Here is a 15,837-nt window from a genome sequence, read left to right on the forward strand (position 1 = left end):
ACTTATAACGGGAAAACGTTGCATGTCTGCATTTACCTGCTAATACCTGCACACGTGTGTGTGTGTGCACGTGGTGTCAGTGTCAGTATTCTCCTTTTCTATAAAATCTCAAAGTGCACAAACAAAGAGAAAAACTGAAATTTATTAATGCAGCTCAGACAGTTACTGTACAGCAAACGGCGTTGGAGTCGGACCAGCAGACGAGCAGCCCCTCCCTCCCAGTGTAACAGGACTGTGGCGTTACAGCCACCTGTAAACTACACACCTGTAACCCGACTCAGCGCCTGCTTGTGCAACATTAAAATGAACTGAGAGTTTAGAGGAGGTTAGAAACTGCCGGCTGCCCTCTCAGCATCAATAATCATCAGCTACAAAGTAACTTTCAAACAAACACACGTTGAAATAGTGTTTCAAATATCAGTGTTGCGTTAGTGCACATAATAGATGGGGAGCTCTCTCCGACATTAAACCGCTTTGTACAACAAGAACGACGCAGTGAAGAGGAATGTCCTGGAAAAGCAAAACACCTGGAATTCAGTGATGATCAGTCGGCTTCTGTTTTCTCCCGTTTCATGATTTTGAAGCATTCCCTCCAGCTGAAACACCGACTAGCCCTCCAGCGAGAGGACGGCCCTCGATTCATGAGGCTCCTGGAGGAAATGTGTGAAATGCGCAGCTGAAAATGAAGTCCAGCAAAAAGTCAAACGACATGGTTGTTCAGCGATATGGGCAGAGATGGTTAGGACGACTACAAGAAGGAGCAGAGGAGAGGCTCTTATGGCACAGCTGACGCTCTCAGACAGTCAAACAGTCGATCGCTTCAGTCATTAACAGAAAAGGCAGCCACGTGAACGAGGAACATCAACTTGAACCACTTGAATAACAGTGCAGAACACACACATTCACACACATAAAGTACACGTGGGATTGGTCCGAGTCCAAAGGCTGATGTTAGTGTCAACCAAAGAGTAAAGCAGGGGAGTTGGCACCACACTGCAGCTTATATCTGTTAAACGAGCACCAACACGCAAAACAGAACATTTTATTTTGGCTAATTTCTAACAATTTTTATTTCTGTCCTCTGAAGTCAAAAAAGCAGCTTGTTTGAATTTGGCGCCATCTGCTGTTGTCTCATAAAGTAGACGCACGTGACTGTATTTAAACATAAGTGAGCGGCTCATAGTGGAGCGTTACCACTGAGCGTCAGAGCCAACACTCATTTATGGACTAAAGGATCAACATGGCGATGATGTTGTGTAAGGACGAGGGCGTTGGCACCTTTGTGCAACTGGTCTATTTAACAGTAGTGGAGCAATACTGCAGTAAGTATGCATTAATCCTACTTATTAATGTTTGAGGTTATAGATTTTCATAAGAAGAACGCAGCCTGTGACATCTCCAGCTAAAAACAAGGAGCTCAACAAAGCTAAAAACATGAAACTAATACGTCTCAAACACGTCGTATTATCAGTTTTATATTTATAAAATAACTGAATTAGAGGCCACTCCTGTCACCATCAGAGAGATCTAAAAAAAAGCCTTTATCTGCAAACACGAGAAAATAAAACGATTTAGAAATTAAAACCAAAAAAGATCACAAAGTCATGACTATAAAAACAGAGTTAGAGGGGAAACAGAAACTGGCGGCTGTCACTTTGGCCCGTCAGCGTTTGGACTCCACCACATCGATCACACACTGTGCTTACCTCAACATCTAAAGAGATGACATTCAATTTCCAAAGAGTAGAAAAGAAATTTAAGAACTTTTCCTCGTGTGTTTTTTCTGTACAAGATTATTAAAAAAAATTACTAATCAGTTATACATATTTATAAGACAACATTGTTTACGTTACATTAATATAAAGAAATACAAGTTTCGTATTATTCTCATTTGTATGCAGTATTCCTTTCTCAGAGCACGTGTGGGCTATTTCTGCACTGAGGATTAAACGTATAAGATACCTGTGATCACAACACAGGTGTTGAACTCGGGTTTACTTTCACGCTACCAGAAAACTTCACACAATATTGCTGCAATAGCGACATCTGGCCACAAGGTGGAGCGAAGAGCCCAAACCAGGTTCCAGCACTGAACTTCTTCGCCTGTCTGCTCTGATCCACTGTGAAGTGGAGAAGGTTCATATTTCCCTCAAACTCAGGCAGATGGTTCATTCAGTGCCCCCGCCTGGTTCTTCCCACAGTTTTTGGCTATTTGCGGTCCAGGAAGCTCCCTGTTTCCGCCTACTGAAAAAGGAATACTGCATTTTTGCGCTTCTTGCTTCTTCAACTTGTGTTCCTCAGCTCTAGTGTGCATCCTGCAGGGGCGAGGGAGGGCGAGGGAGCTTGATCTAGGCAGTGCCTTCCTTCGGAGAGGACGGGGTCTGGGATGTGGAGCTGGAGGAAGAGGACGCAGAGCTCTTCAGGGACCCCAGAGTCTTGCTGAACCAAGAGTTCTTATTGGCTTGAATCTCAGTCATCAGAACTCCCCGCTGATGCTCGAGCTCCTGCAGAGCCACAGAAGGATTCAGTCATTAATGAGAGCACTGAGCATGAGCAGGTTTATCACTGTGTCACATAGCTGTGCTTTAATACTCTACAAGTCTTCACTCCTTACAAAGGGTCACATGGTGGCCTGCAGTGGGCTCCATGCTTCTGTACGTGCTGTTGTTTTATGTTATTAAGCTTACAGTCTTTACTTGTCACAGCAGAGACAGAAAACAGATGCAGGAAGTTGAATTGCATACAGTAAATTTCCTGCTGCTGCTGTTCAGCGTTCTGTGCATGTGACCCAACAGCCAATCAGATCATCAGCAACATCTGTGTTTTAGCTAAATGTCTTTACAGCGTTTGGTTGCATCACGTGCTTGGCATGCCTCCCTGAAAACACTAGATGCCGTTAACACCTGCTGACCTGAATGCGGCACTTTGCCTCCACCAGCTGTAGTTTGGTCTGTGCCAGCTCCAGCTCCAGCTGTCTCAGCTGCTCCTTCAGTCCGTCCTTCTCCTCGTCGTGTGGCTCTGAAGACGTCCTGTCACCACCAGGAGACGAAGTCTGGAGGGACCCGACTGTGCTAAACAGGTCCCTGCAGTTCTGACAGCCCATCACTTTGTTCTGCATTGGGGGGGGGGAAACACACAGGTTTACCACAACAACTTTAAAATTATGGTTAAAAAATGTTGTTATGACCAAAGTTGAGGCCGAGTCTATGTGAAGAAAGGCCTGCTGCTTTATGTCCCATACAGCATCCTGATTACCACGATGTGATGTTGCACCGTATCATTTATCCAGGCCCGAGGCGGTACTCTGCTAGACCCACACAGAGCACCACACCAGCATCACGCCCATTAAGGACTTGATTGCACACACCTGAACTTGCCTGAGAGTGCTCAAAGGTCTTTTGTTCTCTCATGCAACTGTGGTTTTCCTTCGGACTCTGCAAGTGTCCTAATTTGCATCTGAAGCACACTTTGCATTAAAAGGATCGTCTCACCCTGACGATGTCCAGCTCCTCTTTTGTTGCCGCCTGTTGTTTTTCTAGCCTGGTGCTCAGCTGGGAGCAGATCTGAAACCCAGAGAGGAAACTTGGTTATGTTTGACTTGAACAAGATAATAATTCATATATAAATGTGTGCAGTTCACAGGCTGTAAATAAGACGCCAGCAGACCTGTTTGTATTCAGCTATGATTGCTGTGGTTTTCTTGATTTCCAGCTCTGCTTTTTCCAGCTCCCTCCTGAACACCTCCTTCAGCTGGGACAGAAAGAACAAGATGTCAAATTTATTATTTTAAAATGACAAACTAATGAGAAAGATGTGCTGACTGTGCATAACTACACAACTGAGGTGCTTAACTCAGTAACTTTACTTGGATTTGCTCTTTTAGAGCCTGCTAGTAACCATCGACTGGTGACCCATATGTGACCTCTCACTGCTACCAAACTGGGAGTTTTTATTTACTGGGTTTGTTGATGTGTAACTGGGTCACTATTACCAATTACACAAAGAAAATCAGCCCTAGATCAATGCGTGAGCTGGCGCCTCCTGGTGGGCTGCACAGGTACTACATGTGGGCCACAGTAACAACAGAAATTCAGTTCAACTTATTTATATAAAAAGTGAATATTATTATTGTGATATTACTTAAATGTAATGCTCTGTATTGACATTTGTATCCCAGTGGCAGGGTTAGGACATACAGGGCTTTCTCTTGTATTTTGCTCGGAGCAGAAGCGGGGAACTCCAGGCTTTGAGGGCCGGTGTCCTGCAGGCTTTAGATGCATCCTTGATCCGACGGTAATGAACTCATCGTCTGATTCAGGTGTGTTGACCCAGGGTGAGATCTGAAACCTGCAGCACATCGGCCCTCGAGGCCTGGAGTTCCCCACTCCTGCCTTAGAGCGAAGATTTAAGATTGGTTGTCTGATTTTTGGGGGCCGCAGCACTCTTGACTTTGGGAATGGTCGATTTAGATTAGTGATACAGGGCCTGCGTTATTTGATCACTGCTGTAATTGCACAGCTTACTCTGGTGTTTTCTGGTCACTGATGTAACCTGTTAAGCGTCATTCATCGCAGCAGTGTGGATGTTACCTGAGCCGTCTCCTCCTCGTGTCGTTTCTTCTCCTCCTCCGTCTCCACCAGACGTTGCTTGGTGGTCAGCAACTCTTTGTTCAGAACATCGGCCTTGTCTTCTGCCTGAGTGCACGTACACACACACACATCGTGTAGTAAACAACGTTCACACAAGCGGCAGACTACACAAACACCTGCTTCTTTACAGGATTGCAACGTTTACTACGCTCATTAATCTGGTCGCTTTCACGCCGCGCAGCTCGTCCGAGCTCTACCTGGAATACTTTCTCTGCTATGTGAGGCTGCGCCTGAGCCACGTTCCTTTTACTGGAAATTCACCAGACTTACATGGATACAGATTTAGTAACCAGGAGTCGGCAGGTTAAGACCGATTCTGACCGAGTCCAGCGTGTGAATTCTCACGTGTGCTTGTTTGTGTAAAGATGTTCACGGCTAAAGCACATGTGTAAACACAGCTCCGGTTTCAGAGTGTTTGGAGGTTTCGTAGACTTTTTATTACCTGGTCAAGGTCATTCCGAAGGGCGATTTTACTGGTGACCAGTTCGTGTGCCAGGTCATCGTTCTCCTGTTCAAGTCGCATGCTGGCCTCCTGAAGGCGACGGTTCTCCCTCTGCAGACACAAACGCACACAATCGCAAATACTTGTAAAGCAGGGGTGTCAAACATAAGGCTCGAAGGCCAGAATCGAGCCAAAAGAATACTCCAGTCTGGGCCCCCAGAAGGAGGGCAGAAATGTTTTACTTTTAACTGCATTTCCACATTTTTACAGCTTTTGCTACATTGATACTTCACCAAAGTCATTAAATATTAGAAAAGCAATTTATATTTATTTTGATTTGTGTTTTAATTTATAAAAAAAAATCAGTATTTCTTACAACTTAATACCAAAGACTCATGATGACAGATTTATAATAATAATCCATTTTATTTATAGGTGACTTTACATCAGTACAACAAAATAAAAACAGTAGCTAAATGAAAAATGATGAAGGGTACGCAGTTCTGAGTAGATGGGTTTGAAGACGCGATTTAAAAGTGGAGACAGAGTTCGTAGCTGGAGATCTGCTGGAAGTGCGTCCAAAGTCTCGGGCAGAAGGACTAAAGGCTCAGAGTCCCGTGGAAGTCAGGCGAGCAGGTGGGACAGAAGAAGAGCGGCGTGTACGAGTGGGCGAGTACGTATGGAGGAGCGAGGTTATGAAGCGCTTTGAAGGTAAGAAGCAGGAGGTGAACTAATGGAGCTGTTTAAGCACAGAGTCGATCTAATTCCTGATACAATACGAGCAGCTGACTCATGAGGCAGATCACAGAGAATCACAGTAATCTAAACGAGATGTGACAAGATGTTTGGAGTGAGCGAAGGCCGAAGGCAGTTAATATTACGAAGATGAAAATATTTCTATGTGCTGTGAAGGAAAGAGAGCCGTCCAGGATGACCCCAAGACTCTCACCTGAGGGGAAGGTGTGACAACAGAGTTATCGATGGATAATCAAAGCATTTCTTTACATGTAGAAAAACAGACGAACGGTTAAAAAAAGCAGGTCTTTCTTATATGATGATCTCTCAGTTGTGATTTGATGCTGCATAAATGAAGTGAAACTGGATTGGCTGACAGACGTCCCTGCTGTACAGTCTGTGAGGTTCATCCAGACTTAGTGTTAATATAATCATCACATGAGCACAGTTTAACTCAAACAAAAGGTGTTATTGTGACATTACAGTTACAGGTGGCCGTGTCAGGCTCAAGTCCTCACTGCAGACCATTAGCTGAGTCTCATGACTGCTGCCTGCCTTTAAACAGGCTCACATGACGACCATGAATGGGACAAACTGTTGTGATGGTTGTGAGCGGTCATCTGACCTGATATCCCGTCACTCTCACCCTGCCTGTGTCTCCGTACGCTATGATATGCAAACAAATGGTTCATCTTATCTGTTATTTACAAACAGCAGCAGGAACTTGAAAGACAAAGAGGAAAAAACACGTTTGATTGTTGTGAGATCAGCTGTGTTACCCACACACGTGTCATCATTTAGCACGATGACACATCCGATAGTCTACAACAACAAGAACTACTTTAGTCAGCGTGGTCAAATCATAGCAGTGTAAAAGTACATAAACACATAAAGGAAGTCACAGTCAAAGATTAAGGACACATAAATATAAATGAAATGACAGTTTTTGGGGCAGAAGCTTACCGAGCGTTTTCAAATCGAGCCTCCAGGCGCACGCTTTAACACATGATCCTGACACGCACTTCCCTTCTCTGCTTCACTCCCCCCCTGCCCTCCCTTACATTTATCTGCTTTTAGTAATAATTCAGTTTGTACTGCAGATAAAAAAGTACATCTGCTTGGACACAAAAGAAGCCAGTACACACTTAAACTGGGGTCTGAAGCCTTATAGAAACATTGAATAACTACATAGAAATAATTACATTTTACAAGCAGCAACACTTGTGTGTTTTTTGTGTTGTTGTTGTGGAGGAGAACGGCTTTCTGCTGTTTACAGAGACGCTGCTGCTGCTGCTTCAGCAGCTTATCTGTGATAAACTCTTCCTTCCTCTAAAAGCAGCAGCTTACACACCAACGTGGCACTTTTGCCTTTAACAAGCAGATTCAGATGTAATTTGGGGGTTTTTTTTTGGGGGGGGGGGGGGGGGGGGGGGGGGGGGGGGGGGGATGAAAGCTGTCATGGTTGTTTGTGTCTTGTGATTAGATGAAATGCTGCTTCCATAATGTTACTTGGAAAGATAAAGGAGCTGCTTCAGACGGCCACCTCGCTGTTCAGGCACTGCAGTAAAGTCACATTTATTTTGTTCTGCACTCGTCTCCTTCCTGTCGTCTTTAATTACTTTAGTGTTAATGGCACGACCAACTGAGCAAAGGCAGGTTTACCACTACGACGCACTTGTACATCTAGATTTGGCCTAATTGTGGTAGAAACATGAAACCAAGTGGAGGTAATTCTTCATCATCACGCTTACATGTAACATCCACTCTTTACTGTGACGCTCGCCTTACTTTCCTTAAATGATTCAGGTTCATCCCACTGACTCATACAGTAACACTGTCCTGTCCAAGCAGCTGGACGGTCTCTTTGTGAGCTTCCAAAAATAAAACTTGTCAGAATCATGAAATATCTGCCTCAGTTTGTTTTACCTCAGGACGAACAGAGAAAGATAAACCCAGTGGAGACAAACCTTTGCAACCACAACAACCCAGCAGCTCAGCCCAAAAATACGTTTTTATTAATAGCAGGGTCGACGATGATGAAAGTCGCATTTCACGTCAGAACAGTTTTAAAAACAGACCAAACAGCGATGTGCTCATTTCTAATCTTGGAATCACGGCTAATTTTATCTAGAAAGGCAGCTCCTTCATCAGAAACTTAAAGAGCCGAGTGCTCGACACTTTAGCTCGGGGAGGCTGCTTTCATGCGACGTGATTGTGTAAAAAACAGAGATTTAAATTCCACACCTGGTGGGTGAATCTTATCTACGTGCGTGCGTACCTGGTATCGTTCGATGGGGTCTTCTTGTTGCAGCTGGCTCTCTCTCAGAGTCTGATATTCCTTCTCAAACTTCTTCAGCTTTTTGGTCGGGACCTGAAAACAACAGCAAAGTTAATTAAATCATCATTTTACTGTTGACTTTGTTTACTTGGCCTGATAAAAATCTCAGCCCATCCCAGTTGTTTGTGAGCTGGGGGGGGGGAGCGCGGGAATAGGGAATTGGATAAAACAGTCAGCGGCTCTCAGCTCTTGCATCATCTTCCTGAGTCGGTGGGAACCATCAGCTACTTCTCTCTGCACCAACGCTGCTTTCGTGCCTTCGTTCCATGACAGGATTAAGCAGCAGGGGTCAAAGGTCAGAGTTAGGTGTCACGTTGAGAAACAAACCAACGGGGCTTCATGAAACAACATCCATGTGATGCGTCACGTGACATCAAAGCGATCAAACTGAACATCGCTGCCGAGCTGGTGCAGTGTTGTGGCTCGTGTTGCACAGTTTCTACTCTCTGTTGCTCCGTCTGCCTTTATCAGCGTTAATATCTGCTGCACATCTGCGTGCTGCTCTGCTACTTTCCCTGAGATATCATTAGAAAACAGGAAAAAGAAACCAAACAAGCACCCGCTCGGCTCACAGGCTTTACTGCTATAAATCAGCAAGTGGTAACCGTGGATCAGAAACGTCACCGCTGCACGCTGCGTGATAGACACGTTACAGGGGAACTGTGCTGTCAGTGCGCGTGCTCAGGCCTCACTGAGTGAAATCATTTCAGCAGTTTTGTTCTGCAAAACCAGTCGCGGCAACTTGTAAAAAGCACCAAATCCATCATGAAATGGTTTCGAATTTTAACAGACGCGACCTGCGATCAGCGAAGCTTCAACTTTTCCATTTAGTTTGGAAAATGTCAGGAAGCATTACCGAAGTCCTCGACACCAAGAGACGGCCAAACACGAGAGCTTTACTCACATAATTCACTACATTAGGTGTGTGTGTGTTTTTGGTTTAGGTGGGTGGTAACAGCGTTGCCATAGCGCCAACTACTAGGGCTGGGGATTCCAGGTCGGTCACATGACCCCCTCCTCTGAGACTCCTGTGTGTTTGCAGTCGTTGTGTATCCTCCACTGCTGCCTGTTTCACACACTATGTTACACTGAAGGGGAATGAATGAAGCTAGCAGCGCTACAGCCTCACCGTAGTAAAACTGCCAACTCCAGAAACAACCAGAAAGATAAAAGACTTCCTTATTTGGAAGAAAAGTATTTGTACTGGAGGACATTGTTTAGTACAGGGAGTACAGAAGCTATCTGACGAGAATGCACCGTACATTTAAGATTGAACATTAGAAATGATAATATAGATAAAAAGAAAACACCTCAGCATGCAGGAGTATTCTCTCTCAGCTTGGTATTACTGTTTCTCCAGTAATACCAAAGCCGGTGTACAAGCATTAAAAAGGAGCTCAGTGTTTGAACTATACTGTAAGTGCCCACGTCACAGGTTACATCCTGGAAAATGAGCCAACACAGCGCAGCAGTATATTAGCTTAAAACAGGGATAAAAGTCCCGCTGCACATTTCCATTAGGATTAAAAGCCAGAAGAGGGACTGACGAGTTATTAAGACCGCCCACCTGGGCAGTCATTACCTGTCCTTGCCAGTGACCTGCGAGTTAACCCTCGACTTTACGACTCACGCATCGGCGAACGAACGTCACGCTGTTATCTATTGGACATTCAATTCCCGAGCAGATAACGACAAAACGAGTCGGAGAGCTGTTATCTGTGTGGGAAGAAAGAGCAGCCTGGCCTCTGCCGGCTGGTTAATAATCGCTTTATTGTAACAAAACAATGCAGACAAATTGAATGTGGTGTTCTCCTGCAGGGCTGCCAGATTCATTTCAACTACAGATTCACTGCGTAGCGTTTTGGCTGCCGCCAAGCTGTCCGGTGTTTCTCGTTATGGAGTCTGTGTGCGTTAGGCGACTGGGCAACGATGAGCTGCTGCACGTGCATTTTAAACAGCTGATGCTTCAGTCCAGCAGCAGCAGCGCTGGATTAAGAGGTTTCTCTTAGTTAGCTCCTCGGACGCAGAGTTTAAAACAACATTTAAAAAGAGCCAGCTTCCATCTCAGCTGATTTATACGTAAGCCTCCTGATACGAAACAGCCATAAATGATTGTACAAACACAATCTGAATATGTGAGAAAGAGAGAGAGAGGGTTTCAGCCAGGGCGAGGGAATGACTCATGCTTCCTGAGGTTTGCTGTTTTAAATAAACCTCCCTCTCTGCTGTGTCGCATTCACTTTCCTTTATCGTCTCATGTCATCCATTCAGGCGTTCTCTATAACATAATCTAACCAGTAACAAGCTGCACACACTCCAGGCTTCCTGCGTGCGATGGCTCCACACAGATTTCTGCAGGATGACTGAAGTTAGAAGTACACGGGCGCATTTATTCAGTCTTTACTGCAGTTTCTGCGCGGCTGCTCGTGTAACTATTCTGCATTTCCCTTTGCTCTCCTCATCTCACAGCTTCACTGTTAATAATGACTTTTGTTTCTTAACATTATCACTGAGTCAGCCAAACTATCACTGAAGAAATGTGTGTCTTACACTGCTGCTGTTATACACCCGCTGCCCTCAAACAACACCCGTAAAACACACAAACATTACAACACAACTGTGTAATGAAATGCGCAGGCTTTGTTAGGAGCAGCAAGGCTTTCTTTAAACATCCAATCCTGCTGTAGCTACAACCAAACAGCACCGCCGCCTCCATAACCTCTCAGTTTTCCTCGAATTCGTTTTAATATCATAAAGAGACGACATTCACGTATATGCTCCCAGCTGACTTTTTTCAGAGAAACAATTTAAATCATATTGTCCTTCACAGTGAGCCAAAGTGTGTAAAATAACCCGTAAATCTTTCATCGTTCGCAGTATTTTAAAGTTGGCAGTATTAAAGGGAAGTGCTCTGTTTTACACTCAGTCATACACACGACGCAGCACTTCGACCTTCTCAGCAGGTCTGTGCATATTCTCTCGCTTCTCAGGTGATAAGCATGTGTGTAGTTATGAGTCACGCCCAGACATTTCACTGGCTGGAAAGTCAAAAATGATAAAATAGTTTTCAGATGTAAAGAGCTCGACTACACGAGCGTGAGCGCAGGATAATCCGAGCTCTTTCTCAAAGATCACAGGGCCACAAAACACAGAATGGTGGAGAAAAGTCAGATTAACCTGGGCTCGAGAGACACAGAGACACGAGCGCTGAGAAAGACGAGCAGGCTGAAGGAGGACCACGTGGGCGGGACAAGCAGGACGAGACTGGTGTGTGTGGCGACACTGGGATGAAAACAACCTCCCCATCCTACCACCACACAGCAGCACAGCAAGGAGTAAACTGACCTGTATGCCAGACAATACTCCATTACACGTAACACAAGTACTCCATTACATGGTCAGCCAGGCCCTGGCCTCAGGCCCACCGTGACCCGACCTCATCCTCACGTCGGTTCAATTCTGCTCACATGTTTGTATAACAGCAGTTTGAAATATAACAGACTGAAATATAAAGACAAAAACAATAAATGATTGTAATTATTACTGTTTCATAACTGACTGCAGGCATACATGCTGCAGTAAAACATATATCCTGGTTTTTATTATTTTAGGAATTTCAGGGAATTTCAGGGACACACGAGCTGCATCACCTTGCTGAAGGCCACTTGAGTAACACACACTGTACCCACTGGACTCCAAGGTGAATCATCAAACTTCCCGCTGGCTCCCCGGCACTGTAAATATTAGAGGGTCCACTCCAATCAAGGGAAAAGCAATTTAAGATTCCTGGCGCTGCAGCAAAATGGTCCCAGGCCCACTTTTAGATTCCTGACCTGAATCACTGCTGCAGAAAATGGAATTGGTCCCAAACCTCAGACTAAAAGAACGGAAGAAGGGTGAAGTCCACTTACAAGAAGGAGCAGCCGAGGAAATGAGGACGACACCAGCTGGACATTTGAGCCAAAGAGAAAAAAAATAGGGCACGTAATTCAATTAAGCGCGTGAAGGAAACACACACACGTCTCATTGACTCCAAATTAAGATCAGTAATTGAAACAAAGTGACTGTCACGAAGCAGCACTGACTGACAAACCTCAAATATCTGACACACTTTCAGAGGAACAAACACCCACATGTTCACACACGTGTTTACACCATTTAACGCACGGAAAGAAAAATGCATTTTCAGTAATAACGGCATTTTCCACCTCTGTACATGACGCAGGACGGTTAACAAAACAAAATAAAGATAAGAAAGCGACAACAGATTAGAAAAGAAAAACAGCTACAGCAGCAGGTGATTTCAAATGTTCCTGTTCTAAAAACTGCAGTAAGTCATTAGAAACACGAGGCCAAACTGTTGTAGATTTTTTAAAAACTACAAGACATCAGAACAGACCTACCACTGGTCTGGGAGCTCGGCGAGGTCTGGAATGGGCAACCAAGCACGCCAAGGCGTCCTCCTCGCCCGGTCGGTCGACTACGTGAGCATCGTACGCCACCATGATAGACACCTCCTGCATCATCTTGACTCCCACTCGCTCCCGGCAGCAAGGAGGAGGAAAAGCGGGAGAGTGCAGCCGACAGGTTTTGTTCCTGGCAGTGAGCGGAGGAGGCGAGCGGCTGCCTTCGAGTCCCTCAGGAGCCGAGCCCCGCCCAGTGAGAGGAGGAGAGGTGGGGGCAGCGAGAGAGCAGTACAACACACCTGTTTGTTTCTCTCTGTAACGCTAGAAGTGTGTGACAGAGGACGATGAGTTTGCTTTTTCTTCCCCTCCGCTGAGTGAGTACTTCCCTGTTGCTGCCTCCTCTCTTCTCTCATTTGTGCCTCTCTCGCTATCGCTCCCTGTCCTCATCTATCTCCAGCTCTTTTCAGGCTGCAGATTTCTGTCTTCTGTTTCCTGCAGCTGGTAACAAAAATACAGATAAAGGCTCGTTCACACATCTGCACTGTTTACGTGAGAGGTTAGGGGACATAGGAAGGAAGTTGTCAGATCAACCACAGTGACATGACGTTCTCTGTTGCACATCGCTCCAACAGCACAACCCAGGAAGTGAAGTGACAGCAAATACAGAGCTGTCCTGGAAGACGCCCGAACACGCTTAATGTCCTCTGAAAGGACCCAGAGCTGAAATCTACACGTGAAACCCACAAAGGCATGAACAAGCTCCTGCTTTTCTTTTCCTTTAAGCCTCTTTGGAGCTTCAGAGTCTACAGTTTTCCCTTCTACCAGTTATTCTCTCAGTCTTATCCACTCAATGTGAAGCAATAGCAGAGCTAAACGGTTACTTTATAGTTTACAGTATACTTTTTACTTTTACTGAAAAGCACTAATTTAAATCCTGGTGTCAAATTACTCTTTCAGTCCTTTATAAGTCAACAAAGTTAAAGTTTAAGTGAAATGAAGTAGTTAAAAGTTAATATTTACTAGCTAACCAGCCAGGAGTTGGTCTAACAGGGACTACGGACGGGTCTGTCGTGTTTGTCTGCGTTTCACTCCAACTGAATAAGTAACCGACGCCAAGGCACAGAGGATAAGACCGGACAGAGCTGACCAATGGGAACGATGGGTTTGGCTGGGCCAGTGACTGAACTGCTGTGGTGCAGATGTTTCCATTTTCCTGAGAAAAACATCCCGAGTCTGATTGATTACATAACCAGCAGTCCTCAACCCCCGGTACTGGTCTGAGAGTCGTTTGGTACCAGTCCGCGAGAGCTGAAGCTCGAGTGTGAAATTTATGGTTTTCAGGGTTTTTCTTGTTAACTCAGTTTTGCTGGGTCTTTCCTGTGTGTTAGGAATAAATCTTCTTTTTTTTGGTACTGGTTTTATTTTGTTGTATTTATCTGCGACAGCTTAAAGGCCGGTCCGTGAAACGTCAGCATAACTGTGACCGTCTCCTCAGACATGGTCACAAGCTGGGCAGCACAAAGCTCAGCAGTGAGTCTGCAGCCACACACTGCACAGTAACCAGGCAGGTTATGTAGGCAAAGTTAGTCTTTGTGATCTGAGTTTAAAACCTCACAGTCTGGAGTGTTTGTCTTCGCACAATAACTCGTTTTCAGCCCAGTCCTTGTAGCTGATCATTATCAGAGGAATATGTTTTTCTTTGCTAAATGACTCAACACTTGCCTATGAATTATTCAAGCATAAAACCACAGGCTCTGTCATGCTTTGGGGCTGCACTTCAGCCACAGTGGAAAGCTCCCAGTCATGGATGGGCCTCCCCAGACATCAGCATTACTGAAGCAGTGTGGGATCGTCCTGACAGAGAACAGAACAAAAAGGCGACCAGCATCCAAAGAAGAGCTCTGACTGTCCTTTTTCCTGAACACTACAGCAGCTGTGCTAAAGGATTCAAACACTAAACACTGACCTTCAGGTGCACACGCTCCAGTCAACTGCTACACCCATTTACTATTTACCGAGACAAACCTGAGGGAGCGACGGACGGCTCCAGATCTTTTTTCTCCAAACCCCTTTAATACGGTTATAATGTAATAATAATGTAATAATTCAAAGTCTTCACCCAGCCTTTCTTTGACAAGCTACAGCTGTGGGTCTCTATAAATGATTCTGCCCTTTTACACAAACACAGCCTTCTCCTCTCTTCCTCTCAGTTCATTAAAGTTTTGCTTTCTTAATAACTCCAGCTGCGCTCCGATGAACGTTTAAGAAGGCTAGAAATTTAAATTCCTGATCCCCAGAAAGGCTGAGCCACCCCACCACCCCGTTGTGTTCATCAAGCCGAGGTGCCGGTGAATTCTTTCCCCGTTTTAAGCAGCTTATAGAATTTGGTTGATCCGATTTAAACGTCGGCAGAAAATATGTAGAACGGGGGGGTGAAGAGAAAGAAGTGCTGGGGGGGCCGTTCTGCCCATTAGCTAAAGCGGTGCTAGCATGTCTTCCCCACAAAGATGGCTACTAGGTCCAACGGCCTTTCATTTACAAATCAAATGGTTTAACTTCTTATGAGTGGAAAATCAGATATGTTGACAGTGGCTGCTTTCTTCTCTCATCTTTGATCTCGCCTGTTAAAAATATGACTAACAGACAGTCACAGTCATCATCAGTGAGCGTGTGGGACGGCCGAGAGCGTAACAAGTCCATAGATTAGTGGAAGGTTTGGTTTTGCAACACAACTAGCATAAGCAAACGTGGCCCGGCATGCCCGGGTACGAGATTTCATGTGGCGTTGTGTAACGTGACATATTCAAGCTTATGTAACGTGTGACCTGTGGGTCAGCTGGTGTGAGTGGGCAGTCGGACAAAAAGCAAGACTCCTTTCTCCTCTTACTGTTTTCTTTGAGGCCCTTTTTGTGTTAATCTGCTCACACCTCTGTCCACGGGGAGGAAGTTAAAAAAGAAAAGGTGTAACAACTCGAGAAGGGCTGAGAAAAGTTTCTCTGCTGTGACGTTTATATCACAGATGTGTAAAGTCACTACTTTCATGTTCTGGTTCCTCACTGCTCCCAAAAAGCTTTAAATCCCTGAATTCTCCATTTCCATCTTCAGTCTCACCTCTAAGGCCAAAATGAACAACTTCAGCACGTTCTTCACCTCATCTGAAATAAGCCTCATGATAACGAGTCAGTGAGCCTAACAGAAACGCTCGTTCGATCACGGCGGTACTTTGCGGCCAATTATCCGATGAGCCACACTCTGCATGTTTCTGAT

The 15,837-nt window shown here is 45.1% G+C and overlaps 1 protein-coding gene across 4 annotated transcripts in view; it reads right to left on the reverse strand.

Moving 5' to 3' along the window:
- Positions 1 to 124: 124 nt before the first annotated feature.
- Positions 125 to 15,837, reverse strand: part of rabgap1l (RAB GTPase activating protein 1-like) — a 92,536-nt gene continuing 76,823 nt past the window's right edge. For 3 of the 4 annotated variants that reach the window (XM_063500420.1, XM_065469449.1, XM_065469448.1), the window contains 7 exons: positions 8,105 to 8,197; positions 5,092 to 5,202; positions 4,590 to 4,694; positions 3,667 to 3,750; positions 3,492 to 3,563; positions 2,912 to 3,112; positions 125 to 2,504 (listed from right to left, as the gene is read on the reverse strand). In XM_063500420.1, the coding sequence (XP_063356490.1) occupies positions 2,349 to 2,504; positions 2,912 to 3,112; positions 3,492 to 3,563; positions 3,667 to 3,750; positions 4,590 to 4,694; positions 5,092 to 5,202; positions 8,105 to 8,197 (822 nt within the window). In that variant the 3' untranslated portion in view covers positions 125 to 2,348. Of the gene's footprint in view, positions 2,505 to 2,911; positions 3,113 to 3,491; positions 3,564 to 3,666; positions 3,751 to 4,589; positions 4,695 to 5,091; positions 5,203 to 8,104; positions 8,198 to 12,567; positions 13,280 to 15,837 lie in introns of those variants that run through there. The other variant, XM_063500421.1, reaches the window with a different exon arrangement.

Source organism: Pelmatolapia mariae, linkage group LG17, assembly GCF_036321145.2.
Source record: "Pelmatolapia mariae isolate MD_Pm_ZW linkage group LG17, Pm_UMD_F_2, whole genome shotgun sequence".
Taxonomy (NCBI): domain Eukaryota; kingdom Metazoa; phylum Chordata; class Actinopteri; order Cichliformes; family Cichlidae; genus Pelmatolapia; species Pelmatolapia mariae.